Source organism: Natrix helvetica (assembly GCF_964273705.1).
Source record: "Natrix helvetica genome assembly, chromosome: 1".
Taxonomy (NCBI): domain Eukaryota; kingdom Metazoa; phylum Chordata; class Lepidosauria; order Squamata; family Natricidae; genus Natrix; species Natrix helvetica.
The window spans coordinates 3,584,053-3,611,785 of NC_138548.1; the positions used below are offsets into that span (position 1 = coordinate 3,584,053).

At 41.1% G+C, this 27,733-nt stretch overlaps 1 protein-coding gene across 1 annotated transcript in view; it reads right to left on the reverse strand.

Moving 5' to 3' along the window:
- Positions 1–3,160: 3,160 nt before the first annotated feature.
- LOC309385061 (vomeronasal type-2 receptor 26-like) overlaps positions 3,161–27,733 on the reverse strand; it is a gene marked incomplete at both ends in the record, with an annotated part of 189,185 nt that continues 164,612 nt past the window's right edge. Inside the window, 2 exons of the mRNA XM_081939134.1 lie at positions 3,161–4,065; positions 6,411–6,540. Coding sequence (XP_081795260.1) covers positions 3,161–4,065; positions 6,411–6,540 — 1,035 coding nt within the window. The remainder of the gene's footprint in view (positions 4,066–6,410; positions 6,541–27,733) is intronic.

Here is a 27,733-nt window from a genome sequence, read left to right on the forward strand (position 1 = left end):
CTCAAACTATCGTCAGTTGCCCTGTGTTCAGCAAAGCAAGCGCGGGGAAGTCCTTTGCAGGCGGCTTGAACTGGCCGCCCGCAAAGGACCTTCCCGGACTTGTTTTGATGAGCACGGGGTGACTGACAGTAGTTGTGAAGCCACAAAGCCCCCGCCGCCACCGGAATAACTGCTGCCGCCTCCCCCTCCACCTCCTCTAACAGCACTGCTGGATTTGCCTCCCCACACTGTGGCTGAGATGAAGCCGCCAAAGCTCCCACCAGTGCCCCCGCCCGTGGCAGTGGCACCTCCCCTTCCACTCAGAGCACCTGAGCTGGGCCCCGGTTTTCCCCTGTCCCCTCCTCCTCCTCCGTGCTTTTGAGGAGCCACGGGGCCGTGGGAGCCAGTAGGAAGGTAGCGGAGGGGGCGGGAGCAGGAAAATAAAGGCCTCATGGCTTCTCAAAAGCATGGCGGAGGAGGTGGCAGGGACAGGGGTAACGCGGTGCCTAGCTAAGGTGCTCTTAGCGGAAGGGGAGGCACCGCTGCCACTGCCACGGGCAGGGGCACCAGCGGGAGCTTCGGCGGCTTCACCTCAGCCACAGCACCGGGCAGCAAATGTGGTGCTGTTGGAGGAGGAGGAAGAGGAGGCGGCAGCAATTATTCTGGTGGCGGTGGGGGCTCATCGGCATCTTCAGCGGCAGCCCTGCTCCCAGTGAAAAAACTAAAGATGGAGCAGATCCATGCAGATGATGTCGCCGCAACATGACTGGAGGAGGAAGTCCACAAGTCTTAAAGCTGTCAGGCTTGAAGACCCCTGGGGTTTTTTTCTAAAGGGTTAGGGGTGCAAGGATCTTGTAACTTGACAGCTTTAATACTTGCGTGCTTCAAATGCCAGAGTTCCTGAGCCAAAATTTTGGTTGCTAAGCAGGAGCGTTGTTAAGTGACACTGATATTATATAACACTTTTAATTAAGTGGGTACCTTGAAAAAACATAACTTTGAGTTTCAAATAATATTGATTTCGTTGTTGTCTTAGGTGACATCTGTGAAAAAATTTCAGGTGCTCAGGCATGAAAATGTGCCGCTCAAACACTATACTTTTCTGCTAACACTGAAAAAAAATTAGAGGGAACATTGCACATGACCTTGGGACACTGCAACGGTCATAAGTAGGAGTCAGTTGCCAAGCATCCAAATTTTGGTCACATGACCACGGGGATTCTGCAAGCGTTGTAAGTGTGAAAAACAGTCCTAAGTCACTTTTTTCTGGTGCTGTTGTAACTTTGAGCCATCACTAAAGGAATTGTTGTAAGTCAAGGATAATCTGAACCTCCTGAACATTCATTTAGGTGGGGAAATCCTGGAAACTTTCCGATTCAGATTTTCCCAGATGTGCCAATATGGCATTTCTAATAAAATGGAACTCTGAGGAAACTGAAGCCTCAGAGTTTTCGTTCAGGGGTCTCTTACTTGGAACCCTGACACCCTACAGGTTGCACCATGAGGAAGCAAAGTAGCATCACACCCCTGATCTGATAATCAGATGTCTTGAATAAAATCTGAGGGGGGCATAGTCATGTGCTCTTATTTTAACAGTTTCTTTGTAGAAGAGGCAGTGGGGTTTATTTCAAAAGCAAACCTTTTCCAAAGTTGCGTGGCTTGACATTTGGTGTTTCCTGGTATTTAATAGAAATTATGATGGCAAGATAGGATAGGAAAGAATCAATTTCTACTTTACATGATCTTATTTAATAATAAAGTATGTCTCTCAACTAATTGAAACTAAAATAATGTAGTTCATTTAAACTCTACCTTTAATAAAAGTTTAAAAGTTGATTGAATACAAAAGTTAGTAGAAAATCAGCAAAGCTTCAGGCATCTAAACACTGAACATGCTTAAAAACACTGATAGTGAAAGAAATTCAACATGCCAAAAATTAATACAATACAATACAATAGTAGAGTTGGAAGGGACCTCGGAGGTCTTCTAGTCCAACCCCCTGCCTAGGCAGGAAACCCTATACCGTTCCAGACAAATGGCTATCCAACATCTTCTTAAAGACTTCCAGTGTTGGGGCGTTCACAACTTCTGGAGGCAAGCTGTTCCACTATTTATTTATATTTATTTATTTATATTTGGTGCTTCTAGACCGCCCCCTCTCCCAGAAGGGACTCGGGGCGGTGTACAGTCCATAGAGAATATCACAAAATACAATAAAAAAGTTAAATATGTACAGTTTGGAGGAGGTTAAAATGCAATTAAAAGAACTGTACAAAGCTAATATAAATATAAGTTTTAAATCCCTAAAACAGACACAACAAATTAAAAAACCCCTAAGATAACCAGATAATAATACATTTGCCAGGAGGGACAGTTGTAATTATGCCAGGCCTGCTAATCAGAACAGGTGAGTCTTCAATTTTTGCCGGAAGGAGCGGAGGTCAGAAGTGGTTCTAATGTCGGGGGGGAGGTCATTCCAGAGGGTTGGGCCCATCACAGAGAAGGCCCTACTCCTTGGTGTCGCCCGTTGGCATTGCCTAGTGGATGGCACCAGGAGAAGTCCCTCCCTGTGTGAGCGAATTGGCTGCAGGGATGTATGTGGGAGGATGCGATCCCGCAAGTAACTAGGTCCCGTGCCATGGAGCGCTTTAAAGATGGTAATCAGCACCTTGAAACGCACCCAAAAAACCACAGGTAGCCAGTGCAGCTCGCGCAGGAGAGGTGTTACGTGGGAGTACCTCGTACTCCCCATCACAGCCCGCGCGGCTGCGTTCTGAACTAACTGCAGTCTCCGGGCGCGTCCCAAGGGCAGCCCCATGTAGAGAGCGTCTACACTGATTAATTGTTCTAACTTTGATTCCTTTGATGAAAACAAATAAAGTTTGATGAAAACAAATAAATTCCTTTGATGAAAACAAATAAAGTAGCCAACTGTTCTGGTGGAAATGAATATACATATCTTTAATATCTATATGTATTTTCCAAGCTCATGACTAGAACCTCAATGGGGGAAAATGGAATTAATGAAAAACAAAAATATGTGTGATTGTTCCTGATTAACTTCTGTTATGATTAATCACATCACCCAATTTTCAATTGCTAAATGGAAATGCTCCTCTTATTTCATGATATTTTAAAATCAGATCAAATACAAAAAGGCCCAGAACCAAAATAAAAATTTCAGAGATTCTTGTGCCTCATTATATTCTCTCGACAATTCAGATTTGGCCTCAGTAGAATAATGTAGCATTTGGGGAAAAAGATGCAAGCCAAGAGACCAGCCCCAGAGGCCAAGATGGAGAAGATCTCCACAGCCACCATGGACTTCCCTTTGGTGCTCAGGTAGGTAGGGAGAAAGGTGATCCAAACACTGCAAAAGACCAACATACTAAAAGTAATGAACTTAGCTTCGTTAAAACTATCAGGCAATTTCCTAGCCAGGAAGGCTACCATGAAACTGATGAGGGCCAGGAAACCCAGGTAGGCAAGGCCAATGTAAAACATTGAATCTGAGCCTTCATCACATTCCAAGATTGTTTCTCCTATCAAGGAATGGAAATCCAAGTTGGGAAATGGAGGTGAGGTTATCAGCCAGGTGGCACAAATAACTGCTTGGACCAGGGGACAGGCAAAGACAATGGAGTTCGTCAGTGGTTTTCCTAAGAATTTCCTTGTCTTGTTCCCTGGTTTGGTGGCCATGAAGGCCAGAACCACCATGAGAGTTTTTGCCAAGACAGAGGAAACTGCAAGGGAGAAGAGAATAGCAAAGGCAGTTTGTCGGAAGAGACAGGTGACCTTCCTGGGTTGCCCAATGAAGAGGAAGGAACAGAGGAAGCAGAACAGGAGAGAAATCAGGAGGATGTAGGTGAGATTTCGGTTGTTGGCCTTGACTATTGGTGTGTCATGATGTTTATGGAAAATCACCAGTACTGCAGATGTGATCAGAAAAAGGAAAAGAGCCAGAGAAGCCAAGGTGTATCCCAAGGTGTCTTGATAGGCAAGGAAGTGGAGCTTCTTGGCAATGCATTGGTCCTTGTCCTTGTTGGGATATTGGTCTTCCGGGCAGGGTTCACAATGGGCTGCATCTGAAATCAAGAGTCTTTGTTAAAGAATTTAAGGAGCATCTACCATGATCATTATCCCTCCCCAATAATTGACATGACTGTCCCTTTTTTGCTCTGGCCAATCCCCAAATGATTTGGGCAGTGATAGAATCTTTAAGCTGGGAAGTTTATGGCACATCAAAAATGGAAAATCAGCCTTCATTCATAATGTTCCTGAGGATAGGTTAACTAAAGACTGGGATCTGTTCAGTTCCTGGTCAGTTTGGCTAGGGAAAGAAAAGGACATGTCAAGTCACTGGAAACTTGTGACTGTTGAGGCTTTTTCTTCCACTTGAAACTGGAACCCCCAGAAGATGGATGGATCTATCAGCCATGAATCTTGCTATTTTATTTTGGACAGTGTTGGTTACCTCTTGCTCTGTAGGAGAGAACCAGACTGAAGGGATCAAACACATCATCAATCTTGAGTCTCCTCACACCCACAAGAGGTCTAAGTCCAGCCCACGTTAAATTCCATGGACTCTTATCTACCGCCAATTCACTTTGACCATTAGTAGTTCAGATTCTTATAGGGAGCTTAAGATTGCATTTAGATAGCAATCTTTATATTCATTTAAATGCTGGAATTTCCCGATTTCCTCATATTTGAATGGTTCAGCTTCTCTGCTTTCTATTTCAAAAAGGCTGATCATTCAGTCTTTTTTTTTTTTTTTTTGGTAAGAAAACTTATTATTTACTAGCTGGATACCCATTCTTTGCGACGAAACTATGTGATCAGGCTATGCGGGAAAACTTTGGTTCATAATCCATTGGCTCAGTGGTGGTGACTGAAACACATATGGGAATATTGCTCCCACGGCCTTGAGCCTGGAAGCAGTTCCAAAGGTCAAGAACAGAAATTTTGGGGAGGTACCGACATTTCGTAATGTAAGGATCCCCAGACTGCTCCTGAGTGAAGGAATGGAACATCTGCCAGTTTTAACTGAGGTAATGGAACGTGAGAGAACTGGCAGTTGGAGCAGAATTCTTTTCAGGTGAGGAGGGGGAGTAGAATGTCTAACTCCTTAGCATCAGAGCCTGTTAATTACTGTAGAAGAAATACTGATGATCTGATTGTCCTTTTGAAAAATCTTTTCTTAGAGAGCACCTAGAAGCCAAGAGGAACATAATGCCAAATTTCAAGTTTGTAGGCTTTACGGTTCCTGAGATGTCATGATGAGTGATTGGTATTTGCCTTATATACTGTATATATAGATAGATTAAGGGTTATTATTTATTGTTATCTATTATATGTTATATAGTTTTTCTCTAGCTTATAAGGTAGCTCTTGGCAGCTAGCACACATAGATGAAACTCCTCTTTCTCTGACAAGTGTACCAATTCAGTTGGGGACAGATAGATGGGACCAGAGGTGGGTTGCTCCCAGTTCAGCTTGGATAGGGTGAACCAGTAGTAGTGGTGGCAGGAGGCTCTGCTCATCTGCCCAGACACTTCTGGACAGAAGTGGCGTGCATGCACGTTAGCGGATGCAGGAACGCACTTGAACTGGATTTTAAAAATTGGCAACCCAACACTGGTTCGGACAGAAGAAGGATGCCTTAACAGCAACAACAGCACTTAGACTTAGATATTGCTTCACAGTGATTGGCAGTGATTTCTCTAAGCAGTCTACAGAGTCAGCCTCTTTCCCCAACAATCTGGGTCCTCATTTTGTTGATCCCAGAAGGATGGAAGGCTGAGACAACAAGCCAGTAAGACTCAAACTGCTGGCAGTTGGCAGAGTTAGCCTGCAATTCTAACCAGAGCCACCAGAGCCCTTGAGGTAGATCTAGTGTCGGAAACCTGACATTGAGACTTTCTGCTAAAAGGTATAGGTAGTCCTCAATTTACAACAGTTCATTTAGTGACCATTCAAAGTTACTAAATGTTTGGCACTGAATACAACGGGACTGAAAAAATTGACCTATGAGCGTTTTTCACAGTCACGACCTTTGCAGCCTCACCCTGATCATGTGATCGAAATTCAGATGCTTGGAAATTGGGTCATGTGACCCTTGTTTGTGACCTTCTGACAACTAAAGTCAATGGGGAAGCCAGACTCATTTAACAACCAGATTATTAACTTCACATCTGCAGGGATTCACTTAACAACTGAGACAAGAAAGGTAATGAAACAGGGCAAAACTCATTTAACAAATGTCTCACTGAGCAACATAAACATTGAGCTAAATCAGGGTCATAAGTTGAGGACTATCTGTTTGAAAACTCTGAAGTAGGTCCATCCAAACAAAAATAATATAATTAACCCTGTTTCTATTGAATGGTTTCCTTCATCCTGGAAGATTGACATTTGAAGGGTGCCCTACCTGTCTGATTTGAGATGGTTCCTTCTGGACAAGGACCACATTGGTAGCAGCAAACCTGCTGTCCCTCTGGAACTCTTCTCCTCTCTCCTGCCTGGCACCTCTTCCTGCCACACCTGGCCAAGGGCACCTTCTGAAAGAGAAAAAAAAGAATAGTTCAAGATGAGCTGCACAATGAACATACTTTATTCATTTCAATATTCCTATTTTCCTGTTGAGAATGTCCTCATACAAAATTGTTCACCAATTGTTCACGGATGCTAACCTTTGGTTCTTGAACCTCAGAAGGCACAAGAAGGCTTCTTACATTGAGCTACAGCTTTTCTAAAAGAGAGGATGACGATGAACCAGCTGAACAGAAATGGTCCATGGAAATCTCTGCTTGATCTAATAGCATCCTGGTTTCAAGCTTAGACCTGTTTTCACCTTAGAAGGATGTTCAGCATCCCCAGAGAAAGTGATTCCCTTCTTGATCTTACAACATTTCCTTCCAGCTCACCTTGGTGACCCAGATGATTTCATCAGAGTTAATGGCGAAATCCTGGCCTGGTGCACCCCTGGGATCCTTGTGCCCAACTTTCACAGAGATTAAAGATTTATTGGGGTGGGCAACCAAGTTGAAGATATCATAACGAGCAGTTCTCAGTCCAGTTTGTGAGAAGGAGACTTCGTCTCCGGCACTGTTGTTGAATTGGACATTCCTCAAATTGGCAAGGATCTGAAAGAAAAGAGAACTTCAGAAATTTGAGCAATTAGCTGAAAGGCAGAAATGAGACAACGTGGCTTCTAACAATTTGTGGTGGCCATCAAAATTAGAGTTGGTCTCTTGGTTCAGATATGAGCACTCAGGAGTAACACCAAATATTTGGCTCCTTTGATATAACAGTACAAGATTCTCTTCATAATTGGGCATTTCTATTTTAGCTTCCCCACATTTTAACCAAAGGTAGAATTAGTTACATACAAAAACTTTAAGCCCACATTCCAAATTTTTGTTGTACTGTGGTTTTCCTTGCGTGATATTTGGCTATACAGGTTTTTTAAATGTACATTCAATGGCTTTTATATGACAACTGCACTTTTTTAATGGCTAAATAATTTATATCAGAAAAGTGTATAATTCAGTTGACTTTCTCTGGTATCCAAGATAAAATAATGCAGAAACCAGGTGTGACCAAGTGGGGACACCTGCAAGGAACTGCCAGGCCTGAATTCTCTCTTCACTGCCTAGAGAGGTCCAGTGTTTAGCCAGAACAATGCAGGACATTTTGAGGAATTTCAAACCAGCTGCCCATTAGGTCCACTTTGAGACTGTTCTGTGGACTAAGGTTGATGAAGGCTGATGTCACCAAGAACACAGGACAAGAAGCAATGGATGGAAACTAACCAAGGACAGAAACAATATAGAACAAAGGTTAGAATCAGAATAGAGCTGGAAGAGATCTTGGAGGTCTTCTAGTCTAGCCCCTGCTGAAGCAGGAGATCCTATACCATTTCAGACAAGTGGCTGTCCAGTCTCTTCTTAAAAACCTCCAGGGATGAAGCACCCACAACTTCTGGAGACCATCTGTTCCACAGGTTAATTGTCTTTACTGTTAGGAAGTTTCTCCTTAATTCCAGGTTGCTTCTCTCCTTGATTAGTTTCCATCAATTGCTTCTTATCCTGTCCTCTGGTGCTTTGGAAAATAAATTGACCCCCTCCTCTTTGTGGAGAAATTTCCTGAGAGTGAGAATAATTAATTAGTGGAATGACTTTTTTCCAGGAGTTGTGGGTTTCTCCAACAGTGAAGGTTTTGAAGAAAAGGTTGGGCAGCCATTTGTCTGAAATGGAATGGGGTCCTCTGCTTGAGCAGGGGATTGGACTAGAAGACCAATCTTGTGAGGTCATATAGGATCCGGACACACAGAAACATAAAAGAAGGTGAAAATTAACTGAGCTGAGTATCTTTTTGCAGGTTGGATTCAGATTAAATGCTGAGGGAAAATAAGGAGGTTCTGCAAATACGCCCATTAAGACCTCAACTGTCCTGGAAGCATCTGACACAAATGCACCCAAATTATCCTCTTGTTCCAGGCTGACATTTCCTCCCTGGTCACCCCATGAATCTCAGGGAACTTTCAGAACCATATTTGAAGATATTTCCTCTACTGATGTTATGTACAACCGATTTAGGTTACTTCTCTTTTGCTCCCTCTTTCAACAAAACATTATAATTAATTTATTTTTAAAAAAATAGTCTGTTCTGAGATGCAGTGATATAGAGATAGTATAGAGATCATTCATCAGTAATTCAAGAAATATACATGAGAAGCAGCTTCCCCTCTTTTGATCTGTGGACTGGATAAAATATCACAGAGATTACCTGCCAGGGCTGGACATTTGAGATCCTCTTTCCAAGCTTCAGCATGGCTGGTCTTGCTCCTGGTCCATAATTTGCATGCAATGCATGTGCCACAGCATAAATGGCATTGTAGACATAGTAACTTTCACCTGTTATGCTCATTTCAAAAATTAAATCTGAAATAAACAGCACATTTTCCTTTCCTGTAAAATGTTTTCCCCCTTTTGCAGGGACCTTGCCTTGTTTGGGGAAAATGCAGCCAAGGATTATTCCCCACCAATTCAGGAAAAAGACATCCCCTTCTTTGATAAACTGTTGTAAAAACAGGACGAAGTGGCTGAATTCCGAGACATCACCAGTCTGGTCCCTAAACTGCAAAGCCCCATGCAAGATCTTTAAACCTCGATAAAGATCCCCAACCAGAGTAAATTTCAAGTGAGAAGTTAGGATCCAAACATTTAGAAGTGGTAAGTGTCCTAACGTTTCAAAAGCATGCTGACCTGTAAATAAGTTTGCCATAATAGTAGAATCTCCAAATAAAATAATTACTTCAGCTTTATTTTTAATTTTGATCAATAATTTTAAAACCATCATCACATAAACATCTCCAACATTCTCCAACATTTCACTGAAAGCCAAGCATATCTCCTTCTCCTTGAACATTGACATCAGAGATGAGATGAAATGTCCTCCAGTGTCATCTTCAGAGGTCACAAGCCCAACCCAGTTCCACTGGAAATGCAGGAGCAGCTGGACTAAACCCACACACTCTGGAAAGTCACTGGGGTTAATCCGGAAGAAGGAAGGATAAACTGGTCTGTATTCCTGAGGAAGCTCAAAGCCAACACCGAGCTGGAAGAAGAAAGAGTCCTCTTTCAAAGACAAAGTAAAGCTTTGTGATAACTTTATTGCATGATTTTTTTTTTAACCTACCAGTCAGGCAAACTTACTCTGATTAAAGTAAATTTAAGCTTCTTCTCTTCCTGGGAAGAGCTGCTAGTGACATAATGTGTCTGGTTATGATATGTCAGAAGACAAGAAATTGTTAACCTGATACAGAAAATTATTGCAGTGAAATGGTGGCTACACTTTTATGAAAGTTAGAATTCTTCTCAGCAAGGACAGTATTTCACAATTAATTCATTATTTGTATATATGAGGTTATATAAATCATATCGGGAAATATAAAATATATAAATGAATTCAACTGTAAGATATTTACATCTTTGACTTCTCTGTGTGTCTTTCTGTTCTTTGTGTACTCCATACTATATCCCATGAAAACTGCTTACCTGTGGGACCTTGTAGATGCTGAAGATGGGGGCCATCTGCCTTGAGGATTTGGTGTTGTCACCTCCAATGACAGAGATCAGAGGGTCCCGCCTGTCACATTTATAACCTGGAACCAAATGTGGAAGCCAAGTGTGATGTTGGGAAGAAGAACCAAATCTTTGTTGATCTGTGTGACAGCAAACACTAAAGCAAGGATCTGCTGGTACTTCTTGGGTGTGATTCTATAGTACAGAAAACATTGGGAACATTACAGGGGAAAATGTGTGTGCGGTTTAAATTTGCCTTGCCATCTTTCTGATGTTCTTTAGAATAGCAATTCCCAGATTTCATTGAGGGCTTCCCCCCCCCCCCCATAGATGCTCTTTGATAAGAATTGTATGGCTTAGTGACAAAGGAGAAATGACTCTCTCTCCATATTATGGACCATTTTATATGACACTGCAATCCACCCCCTCCTCATTTTGCTCCAATGGCTGTAATCCTTCCCAAATGTGCCTCTAGGACCCACATCCATTTGATTTTTCAGGTTTGGTGCTTTTGGTACTTGTTGAGCACAAGATTCCTGTGAGGGCCACATCATAGATTTACTGAGAGCCATTGCTGATTCCAAAACTAAGTTGTTCTTTCTACAATACAATGAAACACGATTGTCCTGTTCTTTGAGGTTTTTACTATGCTGTTCTGTCCAAATTAATATTAATAATAGAACAGTAGAACAAGGATTTGTGAACAGAATCCCTGAATCCAGAACACAGGAAATAATTCATACATCTTTCCCCACCAGGTGAAACTTACAAAACACTCATTTTAAGCCCAAATGGTTCCTCCTGAAAATCAGGGACACTGGAGGACATAAAAGTGTTCAGGGGTAAATTCCCACCAATGATGAGATCACCAGGCCTGTAATAGTGCTCTGTTCCTGTAGGCTTGAAGAAATTCCTCAACACACATAGAGTTTGCCTCCTCCTAGCAGTGGTTGGAAGAAAGAGGCAGAAGAGCAGCAGCAGGAGAGGCAGCCCAGTCATTCTTGCCCCTCCTTAATCAAAAACCAATTTTCGTGCAGAGGCTGAATTGCAGGCGTGAGCAAAGAGAAAAGTGAGGACAGCTGAGTCTCAACAAACCCAAGAATGAGCTCTTTTCAAGACAGGATGACAGATCCTGTCCCTAGTGGAAGCCCTTGGAACATATTTTCAAAGCAGGTTTTATCCTGGAATAATTTGGGGGACAGAAATCCAGAGGGATACATTAACAACCACTCTTCTGATAATTGCAAAGAAGAGGAAATCTCCTATCCACTCAGCAACATATTTTATTTACACATCAGAATGGGAAAATATGTTTGTGTCTCTTGTTGTTAATCCCTAGTGCAGATAGACTCCAGAGTCAAGGTGAAGTTGGGTGTTTGACCTACATGAAACGGAGCCCCTGGAAACATAATGGAGTTTGGCCTGAGCCATAGTTTGTTTGGATAGTATTGAGTGGTAATGGGGCCTAGTGGCACAAGGCAATCACTTGTGTTCTAGTAAGTTTGAGCAATCATACCCAAATTTATACGAAACAATTCTTTTACTTACAGCTGGCCGGAGGTGAAATTAGACACTATCTTCTCCCATAGAACTTAAAAACAGGTAGGAAGATCCTCAAGTTGCGACAGTAATTTAAACTAGTTTGACCCAGAAAATGTGTCCTGCTATATTATCAGTGACTGATATTTCAATGAAACAACAACAAACAGCTATTTCCAAGTTTACATGGCAAGGAATCAAAAAACAATAATGGAATATAAATTGTTGCAAGATGCTAAAAAAAAGAGGAGATTTGAGTAATCACATTCAAAATCATTATTTGATCCTTGCTTTTTGTTCTGGTTGAAAGACTGAGTGGCCCTTAAAAATGCAGCTCAGGAAACTTCAGTTAGGAAAGAAATAATGGTGAGACCAACTAATGCAACTATAGTCAGATAATATCTTTTAACCAGCTCAACCTAAACTCAAGTCAAAAGAATTGGAATAAGAATACTGTTCTTGTTACAGACTCACAATGTAAGAAAAGATGTAATAAAGGCAGAGAAGTTTAGTGGATTTGAGTCTGTAAAAAACAATTTGAAACTGCTAACCATGAACATCTTATTGCCAAGGTCTGTAAAATGCTGTTGTAACTGAATATGGAAAACAATTATGTTAAACAATGTGTGATTCATTAGGCAAGAAACTTTGGATATAACAATATTCTAGCAATGAGAAAATATGTGGATGAATAGTTTAAAATTTGCATTGAATTATAATCTGAAGGAAAACATTCATAAAGATGTAGTGTTGGTATTTAACAGCTGATAAACTGTTATCATGTACATAAGTGTTTCAGAATTATGTGGGAAATTCAATTCTAAAGAAGGTCCTTTTTACCATTTCTGGTGGACTTGTGATAAAGGAGAAATGGTGGGACCAGTTCAATGGAGTGTCGGTTTAAACCATGAAAGCCCTGCTTTCAGATCTGCCATCATTGTATTGTAGTGTATTGAAATATATCCAGGTCTAAAACCTGAATAATAAGCAGAGGTGGCATTCAGCAGGTTCTGACCAGTTCTGGAGAACCAGTAGCGGAAATTTTGAGTAGTTCAGCGAACCAGTGAATACCACCTCTGACTGGCCCTGCCCCCATCTATTCTCTGTCTCCCCAGTCCCAGCTGATCGGTAGGGAATGGGGATTTTGCAGTATCCTTCCCCTACCATGCCCACCAAGCCATACTTACCAAACCACAGTCACCAAGCCGCACTCACCAATCCATGCCATGCCTACCATGCCACACCCACAGAACTGGTAGTATAAAAATTTGAATCCCCCCCCCCTGTTGATAAGGATCTAGATACTCCAATTTATCCAGAAACCTCTGAAGCTGTTGCACAGCCATCCTCTTCATCACCTACCCCCAAAAACTAATTTCTCCCATAGATTTTAAAAATAGGTAAGATACTCTCTCAAGATCTTAGGCTAATTTGAATTCTAGCAACTAGTTGGAGCCAGCAAAGTTGGTCTTCTGGGTTGTCTTGGGAGGCAATATGTGTTTGCGATGGTGGTGAATATCTGTAGCTCAAGTGCAGGACGAGGGTGGAGATTTGTTCTCTGAGTTTGTGGGTTGGTTTACGAACGTTTCTTTACCAGGCTAAGTAACATCATCACATCTTCAGTGGAATGATACATCTGGGAACCAACCCACAAGCTTGGAGAATGAACCTCCACCCTCAAGGCTAGATGTGTCCAGCATTTTCAGCTGGTGTGGGAAGGATTCCATCACCCATGGTAAACCCCTTGACTGGCAGGGGTAATAAGAATGGGCGCAATGTGTTTGTTATGTGCTTCTTTCCTTTATCTGAAGATGGGTCCAGTCAGTGTTGCTTGGAAGGGAGAGACTGAGCCCAAACTGCTGATTCTTTAGTTGGCTCAGTGAGGCCTTCTCATTTCTAGCTCAGAGGTCAGCTGTAGGTTGATGATATTCAGTTCTACAAGCATTGACTGACAGAGCAATGCAGTCAGTTTTTTGTCCAGGTGCTTGAAGGCTGTTGGAAGGGGAGGAACAATCTCAGATTGAATCCTAGCAAAACTAAGCAACTGTAGATGATTGGTCCATTCAGGACTTTCCCACTTTGGTCCTGCATGATGCTACACTGCCTTGTGGTGTGACATGGGGGTCCAACTTGACTCTCAGCTCCTGCTCAAGAATCAGATTCTTTTCTGCTGCTGCCCCTGTTCTCCGGAGGTTTTGTTTGGTCTATTTATTTAAAATATTTATGTAGCCTCCCACCTTTCAGGAGACTGTCAGCTTTGCCTGAGAAACGAGATCTGCTTCTCTGTCCTACAAGCTATTAAAAATAGAATTATTCTGGAATGCATTTGGTCTTTAAAGCCTTGCCTTAATCTATACTAATCTCCATTTATTTATTTGTCAGTAAAACATAAATTCAACACAAAAATAGTTTGTCATGAAAGCAACTTTCTGTGAAGGCTCCTGGATTGGGGCTGAAAGGCAAAAATGAAAATGGAAGCAATACACTCCATCCCATAATTGAGTAGACCAGGTTGTCCTGACAAAAAAACACTTAACCTTTTCCCTGGTAGAGCCAACAAAGGAAGGAGAGCCCGTGGCTTAGAGGTTAATACATCTATCTAATATGCAAGTAGCCCGGGTTCGAATCCTGGAAGGGTATGGCTAGCTGATGAGAGCTAAATAGCTTGAAATAGATCTGTACTAGTCTCCCTTTATATCTTTGTTGGTAAAACATAAATTCAACACATAAATGGTTTGTCCCAAAATTGACTGCCTGTGAAGGACCCTGGATTGGGGCTGAAAGGCAAAAATGAAAATGGAAGCAGTACACTCCATCCCATAATTGGGTAGACCAGGTTGCTCTGGCAAAAAAATACTTGCTCTCAATTTTATTGGTTTTCCTGATTAAAGTTTTTAATTTTTCCATTTTCATAACATATAATCACATGTGTACTATTACATAACTAACATCATATTGCATTGTTAAATGTTTACATCAATTCATTTTACCAACAACTCCCAAAAACCAATTATTGGCTCTTCTGCTCTCCATACACCATATTTGTATCTTATCCATCACTTTCTTCTCTCTCTCCCTCTCCCTCCCTCCCTCCTTTCTTCTCTCGGTCCTTCTATTCTCTCCTTCCCCTTCCTCTCTCCTCCTCCCTTCCCTTACTACTCCTCATTTCTCTCCTCCTCTTCCCCCCTTTTGCACTCTCTCCTATCCCTCTCTTCTTCCCTTACCTTTCTCCTCTACTTCCCATTCTTTATCTCATTTACTTCTTGTATTTCATCTTCTGAGCAAGCTCCCTTTTATGTTGATGGTATTTATAATTCTTTTTCAATATGCATATTTAATTTTTCTCCTCTTTTTTAGTAAAAAAGTGATATAACAGAAAAATATACATATATAGTCATTGTGTTTTAGTGGACCAGAGGAATGCCGTCGATATAGTTTACTTGGACTTCAGTAAGGCTTTTGATAAGGTAGACCATAACCTACTACTAGATAAAGTAGAAGAATGTGGGTTAGACAGCATCACCACCAGATGGATTCGTAACTGGCTGACCAATCGCACTCAACGTGTAGTCCTCAATGGAACTGCATCTACATGGAGGGAAGTATGCAGTGGAGTACCCCAAGGCTCTGTTTTAGGCCCAGTACTCTTCAACGTCTTCATCAATGATTTGGATGAGGGAATAAATGGGGAACTCATCAAATTTGCAGATGATACCAAGCTGGCAGGAATAGCCAACCCTCCAGAAGATAGGCTTAAGATACAGAAGGATCTTGGCAAACTTGAACATTGGGCACTATCTAACACAATGAAATTCAATGGTGAAAAGAGTAAGGTTCTACATTTAAGCAACAAAAATGTAATGCACAGGTACAGTATAGGTGATACCTTGCTCAGTAGTAGTAACTGTGAAAGGGATCTTGGAGTCCTAGTGGACAACCATTTAAATAGGAGCCAGCAGTGTGCAGCAGCTGCCAAAAAAGCCAACACAGTCCTAGGCTGCATCAACAGAGGGATAGAATCAAGATCACGTGAAGTGTTAATACCACTTTATAATGCCTTGGTAAGGCCACACTTGGAATACTGCATTCAGTTCTGGTCGCCACGATGTAAAAAAGATGTGGAGACTCTAGAAAGAGTGCAGAGAAGAGCAACAAAGATGATTAGGGGACTGGAGACTAAAACATATGAAGAACGGTTGCAGGAACTGGATGTGTCTAGTTTAATAGAAAGAAGGACTAGGGGAGACATGATAGCATTGTTCCAATATCTCAGAGGTTGCCACAAAGAAGAGGGAGTCAAACTATTCTCCAAAGCACCTGAGGGTAGAACAAGAAGCAATGGGTGGAAACTAATCAAGGAGAGAAGCAACTTAGAACTGAGGAGAAATTTCCTGACAGTGAGAACAATTAATCAGTGGAACAGAAGTTGCCTCCAGAAGTTGTGAATGCCCCAACACTGGAAGTCTTTAAGAAGATGTTGGATAGCTATTTGTCTGAAACGGTATAGGGTTTCCTGCCTAGGCAGGGGGTTGGACTAGAAGACCTCCAAGTTCCCTTCCAACTCTACTATTGTATTGTATTATTGTATTGTATTGTTTTTAACCACCACCACCCAACCTAATTTTGGCCGAGCTGTAGACCTGGTTACACTTCCTAGCTATTCTCATGATTATCTTTATATAGTTATAAATCCTTACATGTCCCCTATTTGTGATTCTGTCTTTTTATCACAATAGTTTCCCATTGTAGGTATATTTCATATTCCATCTCCATTTTTCTTTACCTTGAATTATATTACCCTTAGTTAGGATTATTCTGGAATGCATTTGGTGTTTAAAGCCTTGTTCCCAATTTCATTGGTTTTATAGGAAATAGGGCTTAACTCAGCATAGCTCTTCATACCTTTCCCTTCCTTCAGGCCACCATAGTTTCCACCAAATCTGTACAGTATAAAATAATTGTCCTTCCTCCTTTCAGGTTCTTTTGGGAGGCTCCCCTCAGTTTCCGCCATCCATGACTTTCTGTTCCAGATGGCAAATGGGAACAGAGGTTCTGCAACACTCTGGCAAGGGCTTCTTCTAAATAGTTTGCTCCAGAGGTGGTATTCAGCCAGTTCTGACCGCTTCTGGTGAACAAGTAGTGAAAAATTTGAGTAGTTTGGAGAACCGGCAAATACCACCTCTGGCTGATCTGAGTCCCAGCTGATTGGCTGGGTCTTCTTATGTTGCCTTGCACAGGAGAATGGAGCTGGAAAGCAGGTTGGTGGAGTGGGGAGGGAATGGGGATTTTACGGTATCCTTCCCCTGGAATTGGGTGGAAATGGAGATTTTACACTATTCTTCCCCTGGAGTGGTGCTGGAATGGAGATTTTACAGTATCCTTCCCCTGGAATGGGGATGGAAATGGAGATTTTACAGTATCATTCCCCTGGAGTTGGGTGGAAATGGAGATTTGACATTATCTTTGCCCTGGAGTGGGATGGAAATGGAGATTTTGCAGTATCCTTCTCCTGCCACACCCACCAAGCCATGTCCACCAAGCCACACCCACAGAACTGCTAGTAAAAAAATTGAATCCCACCATTGGTTCGCTCAATTTCTCTGCCAAATACAACTGTTTTGGTATTTGATATATTAATTTGCAAATATATTCAACAAGTATGTATTTCAAATCTAGGAAACATTTGTTTTGACTTCTGAGAAAAACATTTATTCTCATCCATGCTTCTTTCCTTTCTTCCATTCATCTCTTTGTCCTTCCTTCTTCATCAATAAACCATAAAAAGTAGTAACAATTAGCAGGGACAAAAATATTGTTAATATCTACTTTTAATATCTACTATTGTTATTATCTTATATCTTCATAAAGTATTTTTCAATTAATAGAGAGAGAAAACAATGTGGATTATTTGAATTCTATAATTTATTTTAAAAGAACTAGTAATCAGTTGAATGAAAAAAATTAATAAGAAATTCAGCAATCTTTCAGTGATCTATGGAAACAAACGTGCTTAAAAACAATGATAGTAAATCCACCCCAACATATTTTCTTATAAACTTTTGATTGAAATAAATCCATCATTTTGGAAAGGAATATTTACATCTTTAACATCCAGATTTATTTCCAAGATGATCAACTCAAGGGGATCGACTCAGACGAGAAAATAAATAAAATAAAACAAAAGATAAGTGGCTGTTTCAGATTAACAGATACTTTGTAATGGTTTGCATCATCTGACTATTTCATGGAAAAGCCCTTTCCTCATTTCATATTTTAAAGAAAGCTGATAAAATAAAAAAAATAAAAAAATAAAAAAGAAGTTCTCAAAAACTACATTAGTCAGAGATTCTTGGGTCTCATTATGTTTTCTCTACAATTTAGTTCGGGTCTCAGTAGGATAATGTAGCATTTGGGGGAAAAGATGCAAGCCAAGAGACCAGCCCCAGAGGCCAAGATGGAGAAGATCTCCACAGCCACCATGGACTTTCCTTTGGTGCTCAGGTAGGTGGGGAGGAATGAGATCCAAACACTGCAGAAGACCAGCATGCTAAAAGTAATGAACTTGGCTTCATTAAAGCTGTCAGGCAACTTCCTACCCAGAAAGGCCACCGTGAAACTCACAAGGGCCAGAAAACCTAGGTAGGCAATAACAGCATAAAACATTGAAGCTGAGCCTTCATTACATTCCAAGATGGCCTCTCCAGTCAAGGAGTGGAAATCAAAATTGGGAAATGGGGGAGTGGTTATCAGCCAGGTGGCACAAAGACTTGCCTGGATCAGCGGACAGCCTAATACAATGGAGTTGGTCAGTGGTTTTCCTAAGAATTTGCTAGCCCTGTTTCCTGGCTTGGTGGCCATGAAGGCCAGAACCACCATGATAGTTTTTGCCAAGACAGAGGAAACCGCAAGGGAAAAGAGAATGGCAAAGGCAGTTTGTCGGAAGAGACAGGTGAGCATCCGGGGTCGACCAATGAAAAGGAAGGAGCAGAGGAAGCAGAGCAGGAGAGAGACTAGGAGGATGTAGGTGAGATCTCGGTTGTTGGCCTTGACAATTGGCGTGTCATGATGTTTACGGAAAACCACCAGGACTGCAGATGTGGTCACAGAGAGAAAAATAGCAAGAGAAACTAAGATGTATCCCAGAGTCTCTTGATAGGAGAGGAAGTGGAGCATCTTGGAAATGCAGTGGTCCTTGTTCTTGTTGGGATACTGGTCTTCTGGACAGGGGTCACACTGAGCTGCATCTGAAATCAAGAGTCATTTTGTATTTCATGATGTATCAAAAAGGGCTAATCATCTTTTACTAATAACCCTGATGACAGGTTAGCTAGAGGCAAGGATGTTTTCACCTCTTTGGCTCAAATTCTCTGCCTTGTGTTTTGCATTTATGCTTTCAGGATTTTGTTGCAGAGGAGAATACACAGATATAGATGGATATAACTTCTCATTCCCCAACAGGTCTATCATGTTCCTGGGACTGAACAATCATATTCTAGATAATGAATATTAGAACTTGAACCTCTCACTCCTTCGTGAAAAGATTTGTAGTGGGATTTCCCAATGGGTTGTAAGAGAAGGAATAGAAAGTCAAGGAGGAAACACATGAAGAGCACCAAAGACTCCTTGACACATGAATTGTGTCCCAAACTACATTGCATTAAATTGTTGAGCAGCAGGACAGGTGGCGTGGGGTGGGGGGTGGGCAGGACAGTTTAGATCCATGAACTCGAATTTCTGCTGAAAAAGATGAATATGTTGAAGAATGTCAATTTACGAAAAATAACAACATTGATATTTGCTTCTCCAGAATGGTTTCCTGGATCATAGAAGATCTACATTAAAAGTGTGTTCTACCTGTCTGATTAGAAATGGTCCCTTCTGGACACGGGTCGCATCGATAGCAGCAGACCTGCTCTCCCTCTGGAACACTCCTCTTCTCTCCTGCATGGCACTTCTTCATGGCACACCTGCCAAACGGCATTTTCTAAAAGAGAAATGGGAGATGCTTGAGAGGGCATAAGCAACAAACATGCTTCACTGATTCATTTGTACATTTCTGTTTCCATTATCAAAATGTCTTCAAAAGAAATCGTTAACTGGGCTCTAGCAGAAACCTGGAAAAAGCACAGGGAGATTAAGGCCCGTTCCATTCCAGACCACCAATGGATGCTGGAGATTGTAACTGGGGCTTGGCATGCAATAGAAGGGTCATGAATTGAGCTATAGCTTTTCTGAAGCAAACACTGATGGAGATCCAACTGAATGGGAATGGTCCATGGAAACCACTATTGGCTGCTCCATCTGCACCCTGTGTTTCAAGTAGAATTTCTTCCTAATCTCAACCCTTTTGGATCTGTCACAAATCAGACCTCAAATATGTTACATGCAAAGTAGTTTTGTCATCAAATGGTTGCTAAAGTTTTGATTCAGTAACCTGTTCTCCAGTAAGGGAGATGTTTTGAATCCAAAGAAGAGAATGACTCTTTTGCTCGATTTATTTTAACTTCCGGCTCACCCTTTTTGTCCAGACAATTGCATCAGAGTTAATGTTGAAATCCTGGCCTGGGGAAGCCTCGGGTTCTATCTGTCCAACCTTCCTGTGGACAAAAGATAGATTGGGGAGGAGAACCCAGTTGAGAAGATCATAATGAGCAGATCCCAGTCCACCTTCTGAGAAGGAGATTTCATCCCCAGCACTGTTGTTGAAGTGGACCTTCCTCAAATAGGGAAGAAGCTGAATGGAAAAAAATGGAATAACTGGTTTCTATCATTGTGTGATGGCCCTCATATTAGGGGATTCGTATCTATCTGAGAATCTAGAAGAGTTTCCTTGTCGAAGTTCTGAGCAATCTAGAATAACATCAATTTTTTAACTACTTCCCCTACATAAGTTTCTCTTTGGAATTGGCCATTTGGATTACAGCTTCTTCAGCTGCAGTTTTTATCAGAATGGTGTCTACATACAAATATGTCACTGCCAAATTCAAAATTCCTTCTATGATCTTGCTTCTGTGATACTAGGCTCTTATTAAATGTGGACTTTGGCCCAAAGTCTTGAAAATGAGTAATGCATTTTAGGAATGATTAAATCATTTCTACCACATCAGTGTAGAATCCCAGTGATTTTTCTCTAGCTGAAAGTCAAGGAAAGCAGAATATGGGAACAAGATATGACCAAGTGGGGCCACGTGAAGGAATTTCCTGCCCTGGTTTGTTATTCTACTGTCCAGAAGAGGCCCAAGGTTTAGCATTTGATGCCAAATTGTCTGCTTGCTTATTCCCTTCTTGCCATTTTCTTCCATTAATGGATCAATTGTTTCCTTGACTTTTTTCTTCTTTTTTAAATGTTGAAATAAGTTTTTTTTAATTATTTTTTTTACTTTTGTAAAAGTTTTGTAAAAGTAAAAGTTCCTTTTAATATGCCAATTAGCAAACATTCCTTCTTTGTTTCTGTTTTGCTAATACTCCCTTCACTCCTCCAAGTGTTCGTTTTCCACACAGTGCTTGCCCTGATTCGTGGCTTCACTAAAATAAAAACATCTGATGGATTTTAGACTAGGTTGAGTCCAGTTCCGTGTAGTAAATTTGACAAAGGTTGCTTGGACACAACAAGCTGTTCAGTACAACACATTGCAAACTAAAGACACAAAGAGGGTCACACAGCATGCTAAGCCATCAAAACACAAACCAAGGTTAAAAATCAACTGAGTTTAGTATCTTTTTAAAAAGGAGTGCAAGATAGGAAAATGTGGAGAGATCTGGACCACAGAATCATCAAAAGTCAGGCATGAAGGATAACATCATCATCATCATCATCATCATCAAGGCTACATCCAGAAGAAAACTGAGGTGGTTCTGCAAATATGCCCACTAGGACTGTTGAAGCATCTGGCAAAATTGCCCTCTTGCTCTATGTTCTCTCTTGCTCCTGGATGGTGCTTCCTCCCTGGGATGACCACTTTATGAAACTCAGACAACCTCTGAAGACCTTTGAAGAACTTTTAGGAAGGTCTTTCCTACATGAATCTCATGGGCAACTGGCTTGGTTTATTCCTCTTCTCCCCTCCACCTCTCTCAACAAAACATTGTGTTTAATTCACGTTACTGTTGTTTTCTGCTTAAATACTGTTTCAGTCTTGTTTGATGCAGTAATATGATGCCATGCATATATTTGATGAAAGAAATACACATTGTGAGTTTCCTATTTGATGATGATGATTGAAGAAATTATCTTTCATGACTGGACATTGGATCACTCTTGATAATCTTCCATTTGTTACTTCCTGTCCTGCTCTCAGTTACTTTGGAATATAAATTGACCCCCTCATTTGTGTTTTTGTTAATAATTACTGTTTTAATCTGGTTTGATGCAGATTTGATGCAGTGATATGATGCCATAGAATTGTTTAATTCAAGAAATACACATGGGGAGCTTCTTCTCTAAGCATCTGTATTCTGTATTAAAAACCTTTATCCAGTCCAAGGAATGGACTGGATCAAAGAAAGTCACAGAACTTACCTGCCATGACTGCACATTTGAGATCCTCTTTCCAATCCTCATCATGGCTGGTCGTCCGCCAGACCCCTGCATGGTATGTAGGGCATGTGACACAGCATAAATGGCATTGTAGATGTTATAACTTTCACCCGTCATGCTTGTTTCAAACACGTAAAATGGCAGATTCTGTAAATTCTCCTTCCCTGTACATGGTTTTCTCCCCTTTTGAGGGATCCTGCCTGGTTTGTAGATCTTGCAGCCAAAGACCTTTTCCCACCACACAGGGAGAAAAATGTCCCCTTGTGGGTTCAAAGGGTCTAAAGACAGGAGAAAACGGCTGAATTCTGAGACATCCCTAGTGTGGTCCCTAAAATGCAAAGCTCCATGGAAGGGCTTTATAACTTGCAATAGATATTGAGACTTTAGCATATTAAGTTTCCAACCGGATGTAAAGATCCAGACTTTCAGAAATGATGCATGTCTCTCTTTTTCATAAACACGCGTAACCACCTGTACATTTATAACAGTATTGGAATCCGCAAACAAAATGATCACTTCACCTATAGACCAAGTATTGAAAATATGATGTAATTTCGAATCTGAAGAAGCAATAAAATCAGATTTCATAATTTCAGTGAAGGCCAGGCAGATCTCCTTCTCCTTCAGCATTGGCACCAGAGAGGAAATGAAATGTTCTCCACTGTCATCATCAGGGGCCACCAGCCCAACCCAGTTCCACTGGAAATGCAGGAGCAGCTGGGCTATACCCACGTACTGAGGAAATTCCCTGGGATTAATCCGGAAGAAGGATGGATAAACTCTTCTGTCTCCCTGAGTGAACTCAGAGCCAACACCGAGCTTGAGAAAAATGAGAATCTTCTTGAAAAGACAAAGTACATTTTAATGCTGACTTCAAGGGTCCCCATTGTGTGGTTCATTGCCCCACCAGTCAGGTTTACACACTTTGAGTGACAGGCTTCATCTCCCTCCCTTCTTAAGATGAGCCACCAGTTACTTATTTTTCCTGGTAGTGATAGATCAGAAATCAAAGGAACAAATCTTAAATCTGACACAGAGAATACATTGCACTGAAAGGTGCAGAAATATGATAAACTTATATGAAAGTCAGGAACTAATTCCTCTTTCAGAATTATATCAATATGGCTTTGTGGTTATATAAAAATGTATCTTGATATATAAAATCCAGAAATCAATTCAAATATGGGCTGGATTATTTAAGTCATATACACCTAATACTCTCCCCTCCCCACCAAAACATTGCTTTCATCCTTGGCTTCTGTACGTTTGTCTACTCCATACTGTAATCCCCACTTACCTGTGGGATCTTGAAGATGCTGAAGATGGAGGCCATCTGCCTTGAGGATTTGGGGCCCTCACCCCCAATGACGGAGAGAAGAGTGTCCTGCCTGTCACATTTATAACCTGGAACCATTCGGCCTCGTGTGGAGAACAGAAAGAGGCTGTGTAAGGAAATCTGCCTGTGAATCTTGCTATTCTCATAGATGTGGAAGCCAAGGGTGATGTTGGGCAGGAGATCCAGATCCTTGTTCACCTCCATGACAGTAAACACCAATGATAGGAAGTACTGGTAGTTTGGGGGTGTGATTCTGTAGTGAGAAAATATGGGGGAGCATTATATTTTGGATGCTGTTGAAGTTGGCATTGCCTTTTTTGTGTGCCCTTGGAACAGAAAGTCACACATTTCATTTGTTTGGATTTTTTAAAGGATGTTCTTTGATTCAACTTGGAGGGATTTTGGAGGAAGGAGAAAGTCCTGGCTGTCCTTCTCCCAGATCATTTTACTCCCCTCTGTTCTCCCTCCTTCCTTCATCTGAAATCCTTCCCAGTTTCTCCTCTTCCTCCCTAATCATTTTCTTCCTCTCTCGGAGCAGCTTCTTCAGGTCTGAGCAAAAGACTCCAGTGAGGGTCACAACACAGACTCAGTAAGGGCCATTATTCATGACCACTGCTGATTCCTAAACTGAAAGGGTTTATTTGGCAATACCCCACATTGGGATAAGATTGAACATTTCTTTGAGTTTTTTTATTACTATAACTTTAGGTCCAAATTAAAATTCTAAGTCAACATCTTCACTAGGGCAGCTAAGAGTCTCACAGTGTTGTCTCTCCTCAACTTTATCTTGTCTCACATCTTCCTCATGAACAGTTCTGGAGTGATGGGAAATTCTACCCAATTTCTTGAATTTGCCTCTTTTTTGAGACAAGGACTAAGATCTGAAGATCCCCAGAATGAGGATTTCTTAAAAGAGGCCCTGAATCCAAAGGAAAGAAAACAATCACCTACATCTTTTCCCTCCAGGTGAAACTTACGTGACTTTATTGTTAAAATGCAATGGGTCCTTTTGAAAATCTGGGATTCTGAATAGTACACAAGTTAACAGGGGCAAATTCCCCCCAACATTCAGATCGCCAGGCCTGTAACGTTCCCATGGTTTTTGAAACTCTAAATGGTTTTGCGATGCACATACGGTTTGAATCTCCTTAGCAGCAATGGGAGGCTGGAGGCAGAGGATCAACAGCAGCAGCAGGAGAGGCAGCCCAGCCATTCTTCTCACCTTCCCTCCTAGATCAGAGATCAAGGTTTGTGCAGAAGCTGAATTGCAGGGAGCATCGGAAATCTCACCAGATTTACACAGTTGAGACTGCACAGATTGATTCAGGACAAATTTATCTGATCTCTCTTTGAATTAACACATTTGGATTTGATCACTTTATGTCCTCCTATCTATCTTATTCTGAAATTAGACCATGTCCTGTATTTTATTCTATTTTAAGGAAAGGGCTGCAAGGCTAATCAATCAACAATATCATGCTTTCTCTTACCTGTGTTTGGGCTTTGAGACAAAGACCAGCTGAATCTCACTGAACCTGGAGTTAGCTCTTTGGAAGACAAAGCAAAGTCCTCCACCACTGGGAGAAGCACTTTTTTTTACCTTGAAAGATTTTTGTGGGTCAAAATCCACAGAGGATACATTAAGAATTACTGATCTTCTGATAATTGCAAGGACAAGCCATTGTCCTACCCACTGAGCAATAGATGTAGTTTGCACCTGAGATAGGAAAAAAACATGTTTGTGTCCCTTGCAGCTAATCCATAGAGCAGATGGACCAAGTGTAGTGAACTTTTTGACCTATCTGAAAGTGAACTTCTGCACACAAGATGGAGTTTGGCCTCTGCCATCATATGTTCAGATAGAATGGGTGCTGATGGGGCAGGGTGTCAGTCAGCTGTACCCTAGAAAGAGGGAACAATCTTCCCAGTGTTCAGATGGAAGAACTGGTTTAGTTATATCCACAAGACAAGGGATGGAATGGATGGATTGATCAAATTTATATGGCCCACATCTCATGCAAAGTGTGTCAGGCCTGTAGTTATGTTCTTTTTAGGATCTTTGGCCTGCCACACTTTCTATTAATTTCTTATGCTGTTTCATTAGTGTAGTAGTTGGGAGGGGGGAATAGAAAGGAGTAGGATTGTGGAATGTATTGTTGACATTCTTTTATAGAAGCCAAGGTCATCTTTTGTCTCTGCACCTCGACACCTGACCGGAAGCAGACTGTCAGGGGAAAAAAAATGCCCTGGGGAAATCTGAGATCAATGGACCGTGGCTGATTCCCTTCTGCATATCTTTTGAGATATTGAGAAAAATAAAAGTCTTCAAAAGTATTCTAATTAATAAACAAACTTTAATAATAAAATAATAAAAGTAAATGAAACAGAAATAACTAATTGGTTACATTTTGATAATGAAAGCTACGTCTGCCAAGTTAGCAGGCGAACAAAGAAGAGAGGAATTTTGGAATGTGTAACGCGTGCGCAATAAATCACTTTCAGATAAGAACTTTTTGTTTTATGACCTGCGCAATAAAGCTTTCTTAGTTTAACTCTTGAATGTCAGTTTAGGCAGTTCAGGCCTAGCAAACTTTTTAACATCGTGACACCCCTTCTTTTGCTAGTCTGGGCTGACGTCATCAAATCATCAATTAAGGCACATCTTCTTTCGCAGATACTCGTGTTGATTTGCGGCAAGTGGTTTGTTAAGCATGTCAGCGATCTGATCATGTGTAGAAACATATTGCAATTTAACAAAACCTTGCTTAACTAATTGCTTTGTGTTTTGATAACGAATGTCAATGTGTCTGGACCTAGAACCTGTAAAATGTGACTCAGAAATATAAACCACAGATACATTATCTTCCATCACGGTGATTGGTCGAATCGGACGTGTCCAGATATCTGTGATCAAAGCATCAAACCACGTTAGAGAATTACAAGCATCTGAAACACAAGCATATTCAGCTTCAGTAGATGAACATGAAACAAAACTCTGTTTTCTCACTTGCCAGTAAACAGGACAACCATTTAGGAACATCATGTAACCAGAAGTGCTTTTGCGTGACTTCTTGTCGCTCGCCCAGTCGGAATCAACAAAACAAATCAACTTTGGTTGATCAGTGTGTGTTGGTTCTAGCAATAACTTCATGTGTTTAGTGTGTTTCAGGTATTTCAACAACTTCTTAATGCATGACCAATGAAATTGTGTTGCCTTACCTACGTGTCGTGATAAAAGATTAACACTAAGTGCGATGTCAGGTCTGGTCCAACTACTAATGTATAATAGTGAACCAATGACTGAACGATAAAGTGTTTGATCCTCGAACTCAGGACTTGGTTCATGTGTTAAGTTGTGAAAATCTGTTTGCATGGGTGTCTTTGTTGTGCTAGCATCTTTCATGTTGCAATGATGTAGAATGTGGTCAATTTTCTCCTCTTGTGAAAGACTAAACCCCTTCTGTGTCTTTTCAATTTGAACACCTAAATAAGTGCTAATGTGTCCTAAAGATTTTAGTGTGAAGTATCTCTGCAAACTTTTGGCAAAAATCTCACTCATTTTCTTATTTGGACCAATATAAACAATATCATCAACATAAACAAGAATTATCTCATATGCATTGTTAGATCTTTTTGTGAACACGCATTCATCAGTTTCGGACTTAATAAAGCCCATTGAATTTAGTTTGTCAGTAAGACATAAATACCACATTAAACCTGACTGTTTCAGACCATAAAGACTTTTGTTCAGGAACCAGGTATCCCCTTCTTGCTTTCGGAATCCTGGAGGGCTTCTCACGTAGATCTCTTCATCTAGGTCTGCATGTAGATAAGCTGTGTCTACATCAAATTGGAAAACTTCTAAACCAAGAATAGTTGCAGTGGTTAAGGCAATTTTTACACTTTCAGTTCTGACTGTTGGTGAGTAAGTGTTTGTGTAGTCCTCAGGATAACGTTGAGCGAAACCCTGAGCTACCAGTCTGGCTTTGTATAAAGACTCACCATTCGGTTTTTCTTGATTCTGTAGACCCATCGGGTGCCAATGACTTTCTTATTTGCTGGAGGTTTTGCAGGTGTGAATACATTAAGTTTCTTTAAACTGTCCATTTCATCCTGCATTGCATCATACCATTTGTCTTGTTCTGAATCAGGAAGCTGTTTGATTTGTGTGAATGTCTCAGGAGGAAGAGTAACGTTGCAAATCAAAGGTAATGGTGACTTTGTCAGTTGCCATGAATAACGTTGTGGAGGGA